General features: G+C 39.5%; 1 protein-coding gene across 8 annotated transcripts in view; it reads left to right on the top strand.

Moving 5' to 3' along the window:
* DOCK10 (dedicator of cytokinesis 10) overlaps positions 1-18219 on the top strand; it is a 262982-nt gene that overhangs the window by 88278 nt on the left and 156485 nt on the right. For 2 of the 8 annotated variants that reach the window (XM_025890674.2, XM_025890685.2), the window contains exon 1: positions 7961-8206. The exons of the other annotated variants lie outside the window; for them this stretch is intronic. In XM_025890674.2, the coding sequence (XP_025746459.1) occupies positions 8102-8206 (105 nt within the window). In that variant the 5' untranslated portion in view covers positions 7961-8101. Of the gene's footprint in view, positions 1-7960; positions 8207-18219 lie in introns of those variants that run through there. 8 annotated transcript variants of the gene reach the window in all.

The following is an 18219-nucleotide window of genomic DNA, read 5'->3' on the forward strand; positions in this document are numbered from 1 at the left end:
TAAAGAGCACTGCTGCCTGGGGCCTGGCTCAGGAGAGACCACAGTGAAGGAGGAAGTTGCTACTTGGGTTTTACTTCCTTTAAACAAGGTAGACGGTGGCCAGCTGAACCCAGAGACGCAGGCTTGCTTTGTCTTATGTGACCAAAGCTATGCAGCACACAAACCTGCAGGAAATAAGGAAATCAATCAGAAATGGAAGAGAAAAAATAAAATGAGTTATCTAAATATCCTCTAACAATGAAGGAGGAAATGCGGCACATGCTGGAAAACTTAGCAGGGAGAATAAATTAGAATAGAGATAAGATGGAATCAAGAGGCAGCATGAAAGCAGGTGGAGATACACAGGAAACTGCTCTACTGTTTGCTCAAATTAGGCTTTGCGGATTCCAGCATGACGTCATGTGTAGCTGTCTAAGACAACCACCAAGGTTTCAGTTACTCTGCATTCCCAGCGGTACTTTTTGGGTCATTTTTATCAAGTTGGTTCAGATGCAGAGTCAATGAAACCCAAGTTTCTGCCCTCTGGTTTCTTAGGTTCAGTGAAGATATCATTTGCCCGTCATACAACCTATTCAGATATCGTGCAAATGGAATTAAACATTTTAAAGATGACCTCATAGGGGTGCCTGGGTGTGCAGTCGGTTAAGTGTCCGATTCTTGGTTTTGGCTCAGGTCGTGATCTCAGGGTTGTGAGATGGAGCCCTGCATCCGGCTCCACATTCAGCACAGAATCTGCTTGAGATTCTCTCTCCCTCTCCCTCTGCCCTTCCCACGCATGCTCTCTCTTTCTCTCTAAAATGAGTAAATAGATCTTAAAAAAAAAAAAAAAAGATGACCTCATGGCTTTTTGCCTTAGCTTATTGCTTTTGTTTTCTGTGTTTATATATCCGATTACTTGTCCACCACTATTTGTCTTCCAAATTTGTCTCTTTGGTTCTGCTGTCCCTCCCCAGAGCTATAATTATTTTTCTCACCCGTATCTCACTGCTGGTTTTTTCCAGGAAGGGGGTCTATAAGCCAAATTTTTATCTCCTCTCACTCATTTCTTAGTTCCACTGCAACCTGCATCTTCACTGCTCAGTAGAAATGACACTCAAAGCCCAAGTACTGTCCTCACCTAAACCTTTTTCTCGGTACATTCATGAAGTTAAACTTGTTTTTAAAAGATTAAGCACAAACACCAAGCTGTAATCCAGAATATGACTGTGTGGGAGACAGTTTTCTAAGGATGTTGTCCCAGGACTCTCTGGTTTTTCAATCAATCCCTTGTTGCTAGCTCAGAAAGAGACCACGAGCCAGAGAATGCAGGCAGCCTCTAGACACTGACAGTGACCCCTGGCTGACAGCGAGGAGATGGGGACCTCAGTCCTGCAACTGCAAGGAACTGAATTCTTTCAATAACCTGAACTGAAGAGCCTGGAACCAAGTTCTTCCCTAGCACCTTCAGAAAGGAACACAGCCCTACTGACACCCACGTGAAGCTCCAAGCAGAGAATCATGTTGTACCACATTGTACCCAGATTTCTGACCCACAACAGCTATGAGATTAACAAATGCATATTGATTTAAGCCACCAAATGTGTGGTAAGCTGTTCCAGCAGCAAGAGAAAACTAATACAAACAGAACTTTTTCTCAAATTTCTAACATCTTAGCATTCAAATTCCTAGTTCTTCTACAATATGGTTAATAATTCCCATCTTAACTAACTTCCAAATATCCAGACTCTTATCTATTGAAAATTGCAAACTTACTTTCTCTGACTGGGCACCATGGAGCCAGACTTTAAATACTACATATATATTTTCAAAAATACTATATATATATACAAGTATTCATATGTTTTCTATGTATATGTATATGCATATATGTGTGTCTATACATAAATACAACCTATGTAGACCTAATAAATGCTCACCATATTCAATAAATGTTTATATATATACATACAGGAATTATGTGTGTATATGTAAAATATATATATTTTTCCTCAATGCCAGGTACTGATATTTATTATTTCACAACAACCTTATAAGCTATATACTCACCACTCCATTGAATATATAAAAAAAACAAGCAGACAGAGGTCAAGTAACTTGCCAGAGATCATCTAATAGATGGCTGAAGAGGATTCAAATATAGATCTGTCTGGATCCAAGACAGCAAGGTCCTTATTTTTCATCTTGCTTATCTTTCACACTGAATCTTTTTGTTACATTCTAGGTCCTACATCCATCTCTGCTCAGATGCTATGAGCACCATCCTTGAACTCCCCACCCAGTGCATCTGGATGCCACACTGCCCTGGACCTTTCCCCCCTTTATCTCAATGCCTTCTCAACTTCCTAAATGGCTTTCCATTTATCATATGTAAAAGAACTTCAAGACTGTGTTCTCAATTCTGTGCTACTCTGTTCTCCAAAAAGTCAATTTACTTTTAGACTTTTCAGGTTTTTTTTATTTTTTATTGTTATGTTAATCACCATACATTACATCCTTAGTTTTTGATGTAGTGTTCCATGATTCATTGTTTGCGCATAACACCCAGTGCTCCACGCAGAACGTGCCCTCTTTAATACTCATCACCAGGCTAACCCATCCCCCCACCCTCCTCCCCTCTAGAACCCTCAGTTTGTTTTTCAGATTCCATCGTCTCTCATGGTTCGTCCCCCCCTCCGACTTACTCCCCTTCATTCTTCCCCTCCTGCTATCTTCTTCTTTTTTTTTCCTAACATATGTTGCATTATTTGTTTCAGAAGTACAGATCTGTGATTCAACAGTCTTGCACAGTTCACAGCGCTCACCATAGCACATACCCTACCCAATGTCTATCACCCAGCCACCCCATCCCTCCCTAGACTTTTCAGTTTTAACTCTTCTGGTGACTTTCAGCTTCACATCTCCAGCACCGACTCTTTCATGAGTTCCCAGCACACATACAACAATGTTGCTGGATATGTCTGTTTTCCTATCTTCTTGACCCAAACTTCAACATGTCTACATCAGCATTAGTAGGAAAAGAAGTCCTCTCTCTTTATTACTCTATGTCCTCAGTCATATCTTCCATCTCCTTGATGGCAAACTCAGAAACCGGTTGGCATCTTTGACCCTCCCTTCTGGTTAAAATTTTGGGTTCTGGAGCTGGACTGCCTTGGTTGAAATTGCATCTGTGCTGTTTATTTTCTTTCAGACTTTGGACCAATTGCTTAACTTCTCAGGACCCAAATATCTTCTTCTGTAAAGCTGGGATGGTGATAACAATAATAATACCTAGCTCACAGTGTCACAGGTTTAAAGAAGGTACTATAAACTTAGATCAGCATCCAGCACCCAGTACTTGCTCAATAAGTTTCCACTACCATTCATTTTCCATTTAATTGCCAGATCTTCATTTATAATCTCAGTGAGATCTATGATTATGTTTCTGTTGCCATGTTTTCTACCCTCCACCATTCTGTTGTTACCTGGGTTAATACTGCTACCAAATGAATCCTCCAAAGGCACTATTTTAATTGTAACTCAGAAATCCTTTAGGTTTCTCATGGCTTTCAGGATGCAGTGGAAACCTCCTTATCTTGGCATTCAAAGCCTTCCGTGAAGTGGCCCCTGGCTTCTATTGTTAGTTGTTTCCACCACTTCTCAACCCCGGCTATAGACAAGATGGACTTCCTACTTTTTCTTACAATAATCTGTTTTGACCTGCTTCTTAGCTTTTGTAATAAGTGGTCATTATGCTTTCTGTGTATTAGACAATATGTTGAAATTTTTAAGTGTCATCTCATTTATCCCTACAAAACTCTCTGAGGTGGCTAGTGTGCCATCCTTAGTTTATGAGGGATGAGAAAACTGAGCTGAAAATATACAGTGAGGAAAACGTGGACCCAGGGTTTGAATTCAAGCTGATTCCAGATCCATGATTTTAACCATTCTATCTTATGCCTTCTTCATGCTACATTCCTCCTTCCTGGAGTATCCTTTACCATTCTCCCCCCTATTTGACTCCCACCTATTAATCAAAGCCTGCCTTAGGTTCTGTCTTTACTATAAAGCTTTCCTAGATTCCTTCAACTCTAGTGAACTCCTTTGTCAGGTACAAGCTTCTTAAGGCTAGCTTCATTTCTCAAGAAGCCAGCAATGCCTTGAGTATAGTACTTGATAAATTCTACATGTATTGATACCAGATCTCTACTAATGAGCTTGACAGTGACTCCTGGTGGTTGAGCCAACTAATCTCTAATTTCTGTTTATCTCTATTCTTGCCCATTGTCCTATGTAGGCTTTTTTTTTTTTTTTTAATTTCTAACACGTTTCTGAACTTAAGCAGAAAAGGAATTTACTGGGGTGGTGTGGAGTATCACAGAATGCTGGAGACACAGACTTGGTCTGAAATCAAGGAAGGCACAGCCCAGTGGAGGTCCCCAGCGGAGCCATCCCATGGAATGCCACACTCCATGTTACAGGATTTCCTCCTCCTTTGCAGTCACCCCAAGTTACGCCTATCTGACATCCCCATGTGTGGCTTGGCAATGCCTTCTTCTGTCAGTACTTAAGGGAGCTGCAATCACCAGCTAAGCAAGGGGACAAATGAGTCATTCTCACATTGCAGAAGTCAAGGAGTGGGAGGGACTCCAGGATAAAGAACTGTGGCGCCTAAAGAGGAATAGAGGAGAGACTAGATGCAAATATTAGAAAGAAAGGAAGTCACACAAGAGTTGCTCAATATTACTAAATGCTTCATTACAACATTCCTATCACCTAAAATCACGAGTTAGGGATTTAGGCTACCATGGATAAGAGGGTACATGGATGGACTTCTGAGATTTGTGACCTCCAACCATACATGCACATGTTCTGAATACTTATATCTTTCTGCGAGTGAGTCTGCAGATTTTATTGGATTCTCAAATGGGTCCATAATCTAAAAATGGTAACAAAACACTATTTTCAGCTCTTAAAATAGAAACATCATCTTACCCCAGGAAATCAGGTGACCCAGAGGCAGACTCTGATAATGTCCTGAAAGAAACAAGTTAGATCCAAAAAGTCTGCATGAGCTATGATGTGCCTGCTCATCTAACAGATGCCAAAGAGTTATTTAGAGGGTAAAATCTGTTCAGAGCTAAAGACATACAGTGAAATTGCTAAATATTTCATGACCATGGAACAAAAGGGCTTCTGCTGTATGGGATCTTTGTTTGCCTAAGGTAATTTTAAAACGATGATACAGTTCACCTCCCTACTTCTTATTTTTATAGTATCTTGTTATTTTTCTCATAGTTCTTGAGAAAACTTCTTCCTCAGTGTCCACACTTTGACAAGGAGCAATCACTGTCTCTCTTTCTCCATCTTACACAAATCGCTGCCTGACAAGGTAGAATTCAATGAGTGCCTCAAGTCTTGGGTGTATGGATATGCTTCAACTATGTCTGGTTATTACTGGGGCAAAGGGAATGGCCTGCATCAGTAAAAAGCAACTGTGATGGTTGGGGAGGCTTATTAAATAAGATGGCATCTACTTAGGCCGTTGTGGTTTGGGTGAGCTGGTTAAGTGAGCGTTTTCCTGAAGATCACCACCTTCAGTACAAAATCGAGGACTGTGTTTGCCCACGAGGCTCCTCAGAAAGAAGCTTTCCTGAGAAGTGGCTTTCCTTTTCTCAGGAAACATATCTTATTCCATTTTCTCTGTGGCAAAAAAAATAAAAATAAAAATAAAAATAAAAATAAAAAAAGATTAGGGAGAGAAGGCTGCAGTTTTAAACTGAGGGTCAGAGGAGGCTTTCTAAGGAATAGACATTTGCTAGAAGACCTGAAGGAAGTTAGGGGAAAGCCACAGGACATCTGGGACCAATCAGTTCTGGGTTGCACATTGCGTCATTCAAGGTGGCCACCATGCACCTGCACCATTAAAGGTGTTGAGCACTGGAACAAGAAGACAGGGCTCTGGAACAAAAGTCTCCACAAAAACCACACTGTATTTGCTCACAGTCTCCCATTGCCCTAACACTCCCTCTTTCTGGCGGTAGCTGAATCCTACTTCCAGCTAGGGCCTGAGCAAAATGTGTTAGCTAGTTAACAGCCTTGTTATTTTTCTTTCTTAAAGGTCAAAACTCTCAATATTGAGAACCCTTTGCCAAAAATTGCTCTCCTGGTTAAGCATCTTGTCTGTATCCACAGTGTACCCCATACTGTGCTTTGCACAGGGGTGCCTTTAACAAATGCCTTAGGAACTGACCCTCCCTGATATAAATGCAGGCATAATTAGTTGGCAGGGCTTTCTTCTATCTTGATGGTCATGGAGATCAGTCGTCAGTGGAAATACTCCTTCAACCATCTTCATAACCCACATAGTGCTTCATGGGCAAGCAATGGTTCCTTTAGCACCTTCATCAAACTGCTGGGTAGCACTGTTGACTAGGTCCATCCTGCAGATGAAGAAACAAAATCTTCAACTGAATAGCTATTTCATGCAATCTTTTTGGAATCAATCTTTCAAATGTTTCAACTGATCAATTAATTCCTAGTCCGGTGGCCTTCAAAAATTTCTTATCTCATGCACCTAGTAGAAAAAGTTTGACTACACTCCCATAGTCTATGTTTATTTATACAAATTATCAATTATCTTATCAATAGCTAATATTTCAAAACACAATATACATATGGGATAAGCTTCATTGTTAAGCATAATAAATGTAAGTCCCTCATTTATTCTTTTTTTAGTAAAGATTTTATTTATTTATTTGAAAGAGAAAGAGAGAGACAGCAAGAGAGCTGGAGCAGGTGGTGGAGGGAGCGGCAAAGGGAGAGGGAAAAGCAGACTCCCCAGTGAGCAGGGAGCTCAACACAGGGCTCAATCCGAGGACCCCGAGATCATGCCTGAGCCGAAGGCAGATACTTAACTGACTGAGCCACCCAGGCACCCCAATCCCTCATTTATTCTTTCATTAAACTTAACAGCTATATACTGAGAAACATCTGGATGCCGAACACTGTTGTCATCACCGAAGACATGGTACATGAAACAGACAAAATTCCCACTCTTGTGAAGCATAGAGTTGAGTGCAGGAAGACAAACCATAGGTAACATAAATAAGTATAATGTAGAGTAGTGTCACATGCTAGTAAGTGTCGTGGAGAAGAATAAAACAGGAACGAGAATTCGGGTAGGTTTGAAGGGAGAGTTGCAGTTCTAAATAGCCCCAAAGAAAGTGAGTACAGATTAGGAAATTATTTGGCTGTTTGTAACCATTTGGCATAGAGAATCAAGGTGTCCATGTCAATATCTATTATATTAAATAGTTGTAGAGTACAATTTATTTAGATAACCAATATGAATAGAATTCTAATTTCTCCTTGTGCCCTAAGTGGTGATCTTGGAAGACCACCAACTTAATCTACACTTGTATGAGCAACTGTTTGAAATAAATTTTCAGACCCCAAGGTATATTTTTTTTAAGATTTTTTTAAGATTTTATTTATTTATTTGACAGAGACAGAGATAGCGAGAGAGGGAACACAAGCAGCGGGAGTGGGAGAGGGAGAAGCTGGCCTCCCACGGAGGAGGGAGCCCGATGTGGGGCTCGATCCCAGGACCCTGGGATCATGGCCTGAGCCGAAGGCAGGCGCTTAACGACTGAGCCACCCAGGCGCCCCTCAGACCCCAGGTATATTATGACAGTTTCCCTTAGGGATCTACTCAGGATGATGAAGTCTGGTGGAGGTTTCGGTGGCAGACATGGAGCCCTACAGTAAATCAGCTCTTTAATTCAGCCTTGACGTGGTTCCATGGGTGATTTTACATCCCATGATTTATTTAACTATGAGCAATTCTCTTAAATGTCCAAAGCCATTTTGTCTTTTTGTCTTACTCTAAAGCAGGTGACTAGGGAGAATACGCACACAGAAGCGTATCAGGACAGCTGGTAGTGACAGGAAGCGGTAACTTGTTGGTTTTCTTTTCCTTTCTGTTGAGTTATGGTAATGTAGCGTGAGCATTTCCCTTTTCACCAGAGAAGGAGGATTTGTTCGGCCTGGTGAAGCTTCAGAAGGAAGGTGTTTAACGAAATTGGTATTTTTAAATATTTTGCGACTCAAATAACAGGATACAATGAGCTTCAAAGGAAAGGTTTTTAAACGGGAGGCCAGTGAATTTTGGAAGAAGAGAAGAACAGTGAGGAGAATAAATCAAGAAGAAATCCACAGATTTAGCTCTGTAGGTATCCAGATGTCAATGTTTGTTTTTCGTCTTTTCTTCAATACTTTAAAAAACAGAGAGAGATTAGCTGTGGGTGGTGTTCTAACATAGGCGCTGGGCAAGGTCCTAGATGGAACAGAATATTTTATTTGGCTCATAAATATCCTCTTTTATTTACATCATTATTTTCGAATTACTTACATCATTATTTTAAAACGTATTGAGAGAGAATTTAAATAGTTTAACTATTACTAAAATATTACTAGAATCTTTTCATTTTTAAAGAAGCCTACAATCACCTCAATTATGACCTCAGTTGATGACTTGTATGTCATTGTGAGGTCTTTTTAAAAATTACTGCTCTATTTTGATCACATATCACTCATTTGTTTTAAAATTCTTAGAAAAAAAACGGTCCAAATTATGAAAGAAAGTGTAAATAAATATTTGATTAAATGAGCCAAGTAAGAAAGTGAAAAATAGTAAGTTTTAAAGGTTAAAAAGATTTGGTTTGTTTATGGTGAAAAATGTTTCTGCCTTATTATTGTTTGCAAACAAAATGAAGGCTCTGGAAATGTGTACTTGTTACAGAATTCTAGACGTCTGTCTGTAGGAGCTACCATGGCTGAATATTAGAACCTCTTGCAGGAGTGCATCAGTCACTCACATGTAACGTGGAAGGCCCATGTTATATAATAAATGGCTGTGACAACATCATCGGGCAGCTCTTCTTACAGGAACGTTCATTTTACAGAGTGGTTTGGGGTTTGCTTGCTTTCTTCAGGGCAGGGTTTCTTAACCTCAGCCCTATTGCCATTTTGGATCCAAGGTGTCCTGGCCCAGGCTGTCCTGGGCATTGTGAGGTGTTTAACAACATCCCTGGCCTCAGTGCAGTATATGTAAACACTCCCTCCCCAGTTGTGACAATCGAAAATGTCTCCAAACTTTGTCAAATGGCCCCTAGGACAGAGAGGGTGATTGCCCTGGTTGAGTACCCCTGCTCTAGGGGTGAAGAATTTTTTTGTTCATATAAACATCTTCAATCTAGAAACAGAGCAGCTTTTTAAAAATTACATATATGATCACGATTATTTATGAATAGTCATTTAATGAATATGAATAATCAAATGAATGGTCAGTCAGCCCCTGATAGGCCAAAATCAGGTAAAAGAATATTCTGTCTTAAGTGATAGTGGTTCTCTCTTTATTGACAATGTATTTGGTGGTAATTTAACGTGAATAGACTTTATCAGCGGTCTGGCTCACAGGGCTGGTGCCGTGTTGTTGTTTGGTCGGTTTCTGTCTCAGTATCTCGGTGGTATACGTCGCCCATTGGGAAACACAGGCAAATGAGCCCTTCAATCTTCTTCCCATATCACTCCACCAGCATTTCATAACTGGAATATGCAGAGTCCTAAAACTAACCTGTTGGTCCTCATGCAGCCACTGTGGGTCCCCAGTTGTGTCTTGTCTACTGGCTTGCATCCATTGTTTACCATGAGCCTGTTAAAGAGGAAAAGTGTTTGAAAAGCTTGGTTGGTTTGGGATGATTTTAACCTTTAGAACAGTCCAAAAAATATAATTTCCCAGTGGCCTCTCTCTTGGTGGAATTTAGAAGTTCCACAGATGATGTCATTGTGAAATTGAGTTCGTCTAGTGACCACTAAGACACCAGGCAGGAGAAGAACCCGTCTATCTCACACGGACCACACGCACAGCCTGGCAACAGGACAGTCCCCAGTGTCTCACCATATAATGAAGCTAATCACTCTAGGAATTATCTTAATTGAATTTGAAGGTATTGCTACTGAGCACTATGGGAAAAGCAGCCAGGAAGGAGGGAGTTTTCCCAGAGCATTCAGTAGCTATGCATTCACATTTAATTAAGATCATTCATACCGTGATTAGCTTTCTTCTGTGGAAGGCACGGGAGACTTCCAGCCACTGCTGCCTGCCTTGGTCTTCCTGAGAAAGACCTATCTTCTTTCCCAGGTTGTGTCTTCGGTGGAGCAGGGGATTGCTCAATCTATCCTAAGTATTATCTGGAGATGTGGTTTTTATTTTTGAAAAAAAGAGAATCCAAAGAAGTGAAACACATCATTAGAGTGTGAGGGGGTCATTTTATCTGACCATCTCACCTACCCTCTGTATGACCTTGGATCGATTACTGAAATCACTCTGAACCTTAGTTTACTCTTCCATAAAAATGTTCATAGCAATACCGGTCTGTCTTAAGATGGCTCATTGGAATTCAGTTTGATCATGGTCACCACGAAGATGATTTGAACACTGTAAAAAGTGGGGAGTAACAAGTGTTATGCCCTATTAGGAAAACCAAGTAAAGTATTTCCATTTCCAAGGGCAAGGGAAGAAGGATATAATTGTAGTGAGATTGCCTTTTCAGTGACGGTGACATTGAAGACTGGACCCTAAAGGTGACAACTTCCTCCTGGGAGCCTTGCAAAAAACTGAAGAGTGACAGAGTCACTCAGGAAACAAAATTCTGAACTGCATCAACACGAGCACTCAGGGGTGTCCCAGATGGCTCTATGTGTTAATGGGTAGCATTAGAAATGCCTTGTGGTTTCTTGTCCCCCACACCTTGGCTAAAGCCCCCAAGGCCAGCCTGGACTTTGCACAGCTCGATTATCTAAGCTTTCTGAAATCAGTATCTCTAGATAAGCTTCAGAGACAACTTGATAGGAGATAAGGAAGAAGCAATTTAAACGACAAAAGGCCCAACACATGAAGACAAGGCCTAAAGTTATATCAGAGAATATAAAATACTTTCTTTTGAATTTTTGGATATACTCATAGTGTAGTGAAATAATGACTGTGGCAGATAATTATGATGGATTATCTGTTTTTGTTGTGATCATGTGGATTTTGAATTCAACAAACCATTTATTGTTCTAAGGCAAATTTAGAAATGGTTTCATTCCACAGTAATCTGGAATGCTTAACCAGAACACAGTGTTTTCCTAAAAGGCATAAAACCCAAACTTGATACTCTCATGACACAGACTCACAATTTTGTTTATTCCATTTCTTTCAGATGCTGTTTAAAGCTGTATATTTAATTCTAGTAGAATTTTTAATTGTCTTGGAATTCTCCCTTATGAATCTAATTTTCAAGGGTACTGTCTAGAAAGGCCTTCATATATGTTAATCCACTTGTCACAGTCGATATACTGTAAGAGAGAGCAATTGCATTATAAGAGAAGTTAAAGGAAAATGAAACTTACTTGTTAGATCATCAAGTAGAACTACTTCTCTTAATTTTTGAAGTGTGTGTGGTACTCTGTGGTTGGTTTTTTAAAAACTACTTGTCTATTTTTATTTTCATTTTTTTAACCAATCATTCAGTATGATCTCTGATGCATAGGAAGTCAGTAAAAAGATATTTTCCTCCCTAAGTTGCATGTCCTAATTTGGAGAGATTAAATACACAATTAAGCTGAATTATTCTATCAATCATCCGTACAATCAGGAAAAAGATGCAAAATTCACTTAAATAAATGCAAGTTGTTATTTTTAAGTTGTTACTGGCTTGTGGATCATTAATCTGCAGGATCTGAAATTATCTGGAAAACTTTGGATACACATGAAAATTCTTGCTCCTGTCTTTCCTAATAGCCTATCAGCCCGTCAATAGAAAAGTGAAAACTTTAGAAAGAGAATCTAACCTAAACATCTTTAACTTTAAGAAAGAGAATCTAACCTAAACATCTTTAACATCACACACATCATTTTATAAAATATATTGTGCTATTGTCTTTTAAGTGCATTTTTAATCTATTCTTCCACATTTCTGAACAGCCTTTCTCCCTGGTCATCGGTCCTGCCTTCTTACTGCTACCCCTCGTTTTATACAAACATTCACAATTATCTATTTGAGCTATTTCATAATGAGCCAATTAGCTGAAAGGAAGCACAGGCAAGGGTCCCAGGATTATGGGTGCAGGTAACAATGAAATGGGACCAGATTCCGGGTTCAAACAATGGAAAGCAGCTCTGAGAGCTCTAAATGGATGTTTGGAGAAAGCAAAAAGAGACTGAAGTAATGGGAGGGGGGTGGATCTGAATTCAGTCTGACCATGGAAATAGAGAAGTGTAAATTGAAACTTGATCTGACCCAAGAATCTAGGCAGAGGACTCAGTGTAGCAAGAGGGAGCCACCAGCTCATGTGCCAGGTAGCTGCAGAGAAGATGCTTTTAAATGGACTCAGGAGAGGTGCTTGCGACTTAAGCGAGAATGAGCTTACTTGTCTCAAGACCAACTCCCAAGAGAAGGAGAAGAGTTAAGCCGGGAGGAAAGCAAGGTGGAGGAGAACTGCCAATGTGGTAGAGTCAACTTCATGGCGATGCCCTTTATCACATCTGAGCAGGAGGTGGACCATTTGTCAGGGAGGGCTATGCACAAGCAACACCATTATCCCAATAGCTTTTTATTTCCCAGTTGGTGGTAATGGCACAAATCTTTGTGAATGTAGAGATTCCCCCAATTAGTGGCAATTTCCCTTGTGGTTTTTGACACAGTCATTAGTCAATGTACATTTACTTAATATACCTTTCATTTCCTTTTCTTCATCCTCCTTTTACCCACATATATATATATATATATATATATTGGTCCTCTTTTGCCACCACTGCCCTCCATGAGGTGCCCAGTGACCTCAGACCAGCCTCCAAATATCCTTCACTGCAAAAACTCACAAAGGGAACAGAATTAGTACTCCAAACGATAGCTATGTCTCAGCAGCTTCCCTGCGGAGGGGGAGGGGGTGGGCTGGGGAGTTGCTTGGTGGATTTTCTGTTTTCTATTCCTGCAACGCCATGACCTTGGCTGGTGGAGTGGGGAGGACCAGAGGTTTTTCACACTGAGCTGGGTGGAGATATCAGTTGCTGAGGAAGTCCCCAGAATCCAAGTTTCTGGGTCTGTAAAATAAAGCAATAATGATCTCTTCTAGGCTTCATAGGGATATTCAGTGAGGAAAAGTGTTAACTACTTATCGTGGTCCTGGGTGAGTCTGATAATTAAAAGGGTCCTGCTTATCTGATGGTCCAGGGCATGTGATCCTAGCGAGGCCCACTCAACACTTCCCCCCAGCATTCTGAATCTTGAGTAGAAAGAGGCCAGAGTCCCACACGACTGTCCATTAGCTGCAGACACTGTGACTCACCAAGACTGTCCCTGTTGGGGATGGGGAGAGAAGTCCACAGAGGCAAATAAACTTCTAATACAAAAAGAAAACAGGGCGGTGTTGCCTGGGCCAAAAAACAACAAACGCCCGCTATACACATTCAATCTCAAGTAGCCAAAAGTAAGAAAGGACATAAAAGAAGGAGCTGACTGTCATTATGGAGAGATTTATTGAACACATAGGATGCATGTTGTTGACAGAACTATCTACGTTCTTGTGTGTGTAGCATGTGTGTGTTTATTGCACACACACACATACACACACACTCCTCACACTCATCCTGAAAGTTCATTTGTGTGACGGTTAACATACTAAAATAGTGTTAAAGGTTAAGCCAGTGACAGCTTTCATCACAGATTTCATATAAATTAATCTAAAATTCCCAGCTGTTGGCTCTAAGGCATTAATTTCTCTGCTATCAGGCAGACTTGTAATTGGGTTGTGATGTATTTTTAATGATATTTATTATCTTTCAAGGGTTTCTAGAAAACTAAATGAGACATGTAATTAAATTTGATTCAGATCTTCTTGGACATTTTCTACTTCTTTATAAGCACCAGTGTTAGATGGAAAAGCAACCACTCTTATTTTTTTACTACCATTTGCTATACAAAAATGTGAGAATTTTGTTGGGCTGCTAAGAGGTATATATGGTCAAATTTCCTTAAAAAGAAAATGAGACTGAAAAAGTCTGAATTCAGTTTGAAAGTACACCTTACATCAGAGATTCTAGAAAGCTCACTGGTGTGCTTGGCTTTCCTAATGACAATAAGGGTTAACAAAATGGAATATTCTGATTTTTCTAACTATAATGTTTGTGTTGAATATGACGATTTATCTTTCTTTATATTTGCAAAGGGCTTTATAATTTACCAACTTTAACCTGCTTCATTTCACTGAAATGGACTAAGACATTGAAAGAGTTACTACTGGTTGATTTCTTCTGAGATCTATGTCCGTTTTTGTTACCAAGGGAACCATTTCCAAATTCAGCTTAATCTGAGCCTGCCCAGCTGTACAGTTCTTAACTTTGATTTAGCTAGTGTTTTTCCATTCTCATGAAACTGTGTACTTCAAGACAGAGAGAAGGTTAAAGGGTCAGCGTAAGATGGCTTATTCCTTCCTTAATCATTTCCTTTTTGGTAATGCAAGCTAGTCTTGTTTTCTGAAGCTCAGACATTTGAGAGGTTGTCCAGTGAAACTCCCTTTGATGAAAGGCTGAATTAAATCTGTCACACGACCACTGGCTGACAGCTGTGGCCATGGATACAGCTGTGTGAGCTCTCTCCAATTTTCTCATTTATTCTAAACACAAATGGTGTGGAAGTTGGTTCCGTTCCAATTGCACTAAGGCCAAAGGGTCCTGGATTAAGTTAAGGTCTCAAGAATCCATGTGTCATTTGTATTTTTATTTCCTCTAAGAAATTTAATCAGTTATCTTGATAACCCTTAAATTAGTTAACAGCTGTGTTGTTTCCAGTTTGTTTTGGAGATCTTGTGATTGGAATTCTTTTTAGGGTTTCTCTAAAAACCCTGTGGATCTTCACTGTTAGCTTTTTTGCTTGTCTGTATGCCAAGATATGGTGGGGATGTTTAAATAATTGGCATGTCATGCCTTGATAGAGTCTACTGTATTGGTCCGGAAGTAAATACCAATTTTTACTTGTTTGTTCTCCTGGATCATTAGCCAAAATGAATGGTTTTGTAAACTGAAGAAGGCACTCAGATGTAAGTTAATTCTATCATGAATATTCAAATTAGAATAAATGTTCAGATGTCTGGAAAGGACACGGCTGACTGAGGAAGACCGAGAATGTCTCAACTACCAACACAGAGGGTGTGCGCGTCACAGAAGAACGTAAAAGCTCCCACAGGCGGGGGGGTGCTTCCTTCATAACAGTGTTTCCTGGAAAGATTGGATTTTTTGGGGAAAAGGAGAACCAAAGGAATAGTACTAGTTCAGAACAACAAACTAGAGTGACCCCAGCAGTGAGTAACCAAGGCCTAGCTCCTTAATTACACTTAAAATTTAGAACACAAATATGCGGCCTCCCAAAATGAAGAATTTACTGTCACAGTGGTTCTCCATTCCTCATCCCATCAACCCCTTTCCCTGATTAGTATTTAGCGATCCTATTTACTCCCAGTGCCTAGGAGCTTGACCTGCAAGAATGTAGCTTAGAGCTACAGAAATTCTATATCTATACCCTGATTGTTCTCTAGCTATTTATATTTGCAAAGCCAATGAGTTGAATACTAAACTCATCTTAAATTTAATCCTTTTTTTTTTAATCTAGAAGTATAAGTACCTGAAAATATTTTCTAGGCTTTCTCTCAAAGAAAATAAAAGGTAGAATTTCAAAGTTACCTTCATTTGCTGATATACGTGATTAGGTAGATTTCCTTTGTTATTTATTTGGGGGGGTAGAGCAGCCAGACTTCAGGCGATTCACAGAAGAGACACTGCTCTTTTATTAAAAAATGTCAGTGTTTTCCTTATGTTATTATTTCCATTGCTTCCACAGAATCACTAGATATTAAGTCTTTTTTTAAGGAAATTTAGATAATAAATATAGAAACGTGTACCACAGTTTCTGATACATGAAGATAAATTTAGTGTAATGAGTTTAATTGGTTGGTTGATTTGACTTGGTTTTGGTATACGCTTTTGAGTAAAACATGTGGGGTAATTTTCACTCCTTTTCAAATAAAGACAAATCTATATTTGTCTGGTATTTTGTGGTTCACTTAATACCCCCTCATACTTCATCGCCCTGATCTTTGTAATAACACTGCCACAAACAGAAAGTTGCCCTTTGACTCATTTAAATCAACCTCACTCAGGTGCAACTTAAAAACCTTGTCCCAGTTACATAGCTGGTAGATAAAATGCTGTGACCCTCCAACTAGAGATTCTGACTTCTAATCTCTTGCCACAATGACCAATGCGCAGAGGTGTTTAAGTAACAGCAGATGTCTGTGTTTCCCTGCAGAGCTCAGAATACTTTAGTTAATACACTGCTAATTATTCTTCTCTTTTTTGCTGACATTAGATTCTAGGACCACATACATAATCTGTAATTATTTTCCCCGGTCTTCTTTCCCCAGTGTTTTATATATCTTTTTTTTAATTACTTGAAGCTGTTCCTGGTTGAACTTCCATGTAATGTCCCCACTGTGGTTTTTTTTACGTTTCCTCTCTGGTGGATCTCCAAAGGTAAACAGTTTTAAAATCAAATAAGTCCCCGGTGTTTCCATGGAGGCATGATAGTTTTGAAAGACCAAGTTCATTTTTTCACCATGATGAAAACAATACATGTTCGTTATAGAAAAATTTGGAAAACGAGAGAAGTCAAAATAGCAAAATCCTAAATGTCATATCCCATCCAAATATAATAAATGATAATATTTAGATCTGTATCTCTAATCTTTCTTTAAATTTTAGAACTTGTGCAGATTAAGTTTAAATTTAAATTTAAATCCTGGTGTGCAATATTTATTCCCACTTTTATTTAATAATAATACATGAGCGATTTTGCTTGTTATTACCAACTTCCCAAAACGCCAGTTGTAATGGCCATGTATTGTTTCTTAGAATGGATGCGCCATAATTTCTTAATCATTCCTTAACCTCAAGGATTTACTACTTCCCATTTTTAGCTGGTCTTGTCCTTCAGGCCTCACTATCTCTTAGAGATAGAAGTATTTTGGATTGAAACTTTCAAATTGTACTATGCGTGCATCTAGAGTCATTGTCTCTCCTTTGTAGCCATGCTTGCCATCCTGGACATCTTGATCATGGACCCCAGCCTCCTCATATTTTCCCCCAACAAGCCAATCATATACAAAACATTGTTACTCCCTTTACTAAAGAAGTGAGGAGTTACAAGGAGGAAACCATGGCAGGCACCACACAATCATTCATAAGTGTGTTTTAACCCATATCCTATTTTCAGTGTCCTTCCCAAAGCCCACTACAGCAGTAAGCCTCTGTCTACCACACACAAGTCTGAAAAATATCAATCGCTGGTTTTCTTAAATTTTTTATTTAAACTCAATTTAGTCAACATATAGTATACTGTTAGTTCTAGGGTAGAATGTAATGAGTCATCAGTTGCATACAACACCCGGTGCTCATTACATCAAGTGCCCTCCTTAATGTCCATCACCCAGTTACCCATCCCCCTCCAGCAACCCTCAATTTGTTCCCTACAGTTAAGAGTCTCTTCTGGTTTGCCTCCCTCTCTGTTTTTATCTTCTTTTTCCTTCCCTTCCCTTATGTTCATCTGTTTTGTTTTTAATTCCTTATGTGAGTGAAATCATACAGTATTTGTCTTTCTCTGACTGGCTTATTTCGCTTAGCATAATACCCTCTAGTTCTATCCACATCATTGCAAATGGCAAGATTTCATTCTTTTTGATGGCTGAGTAATTTTCCATTGTATGTATATACCACATCTTCTTTGTCCATTCACCTGTCGATGGGTATCTAGGCTCTTTCCATAGTTCGTCTATTGTAGACATTGCTGCTATAAACATTGGGGTGCATGTGCCCCTTTAGATCACTATGTTTGTATCCTTTGGATAAATACCTAATAGTGCAACTGCTGAGTCATTGGGTATTTCTATTTTTAACTTTTTGAGGAACCAGTGTTTTTGAGCAGCAGCTCTAATATCTTCACTTTTGGGATATGACCTCCACCATCCTGCCTGACTCTTATCTCTCTTGGATTAAGGTCAGTAGTTTTTCTCCATCTTGTTCCGAAGATAATATTGCAAAGACATCCTTTTATACATCTTGGCTTCTATGTGTAGTTATTTCTTTAA

Source organism: Callorhinus ursinus, unplaced genomic scaffold (assembly GCF_003265705.2).
Source record: "Callorhinus ursinus isolate GAN/ISIS: 27379988/994484 unplaced genomic scaffold, GSC_fseal_2.0 scaffold2, whole genome shotgun sequence".
NCBI lineage: Eukaryota > Metazoa > Chordata > Mammalia > Carnivora > Otariidae > Callorhinus > Callorhinus ursinus.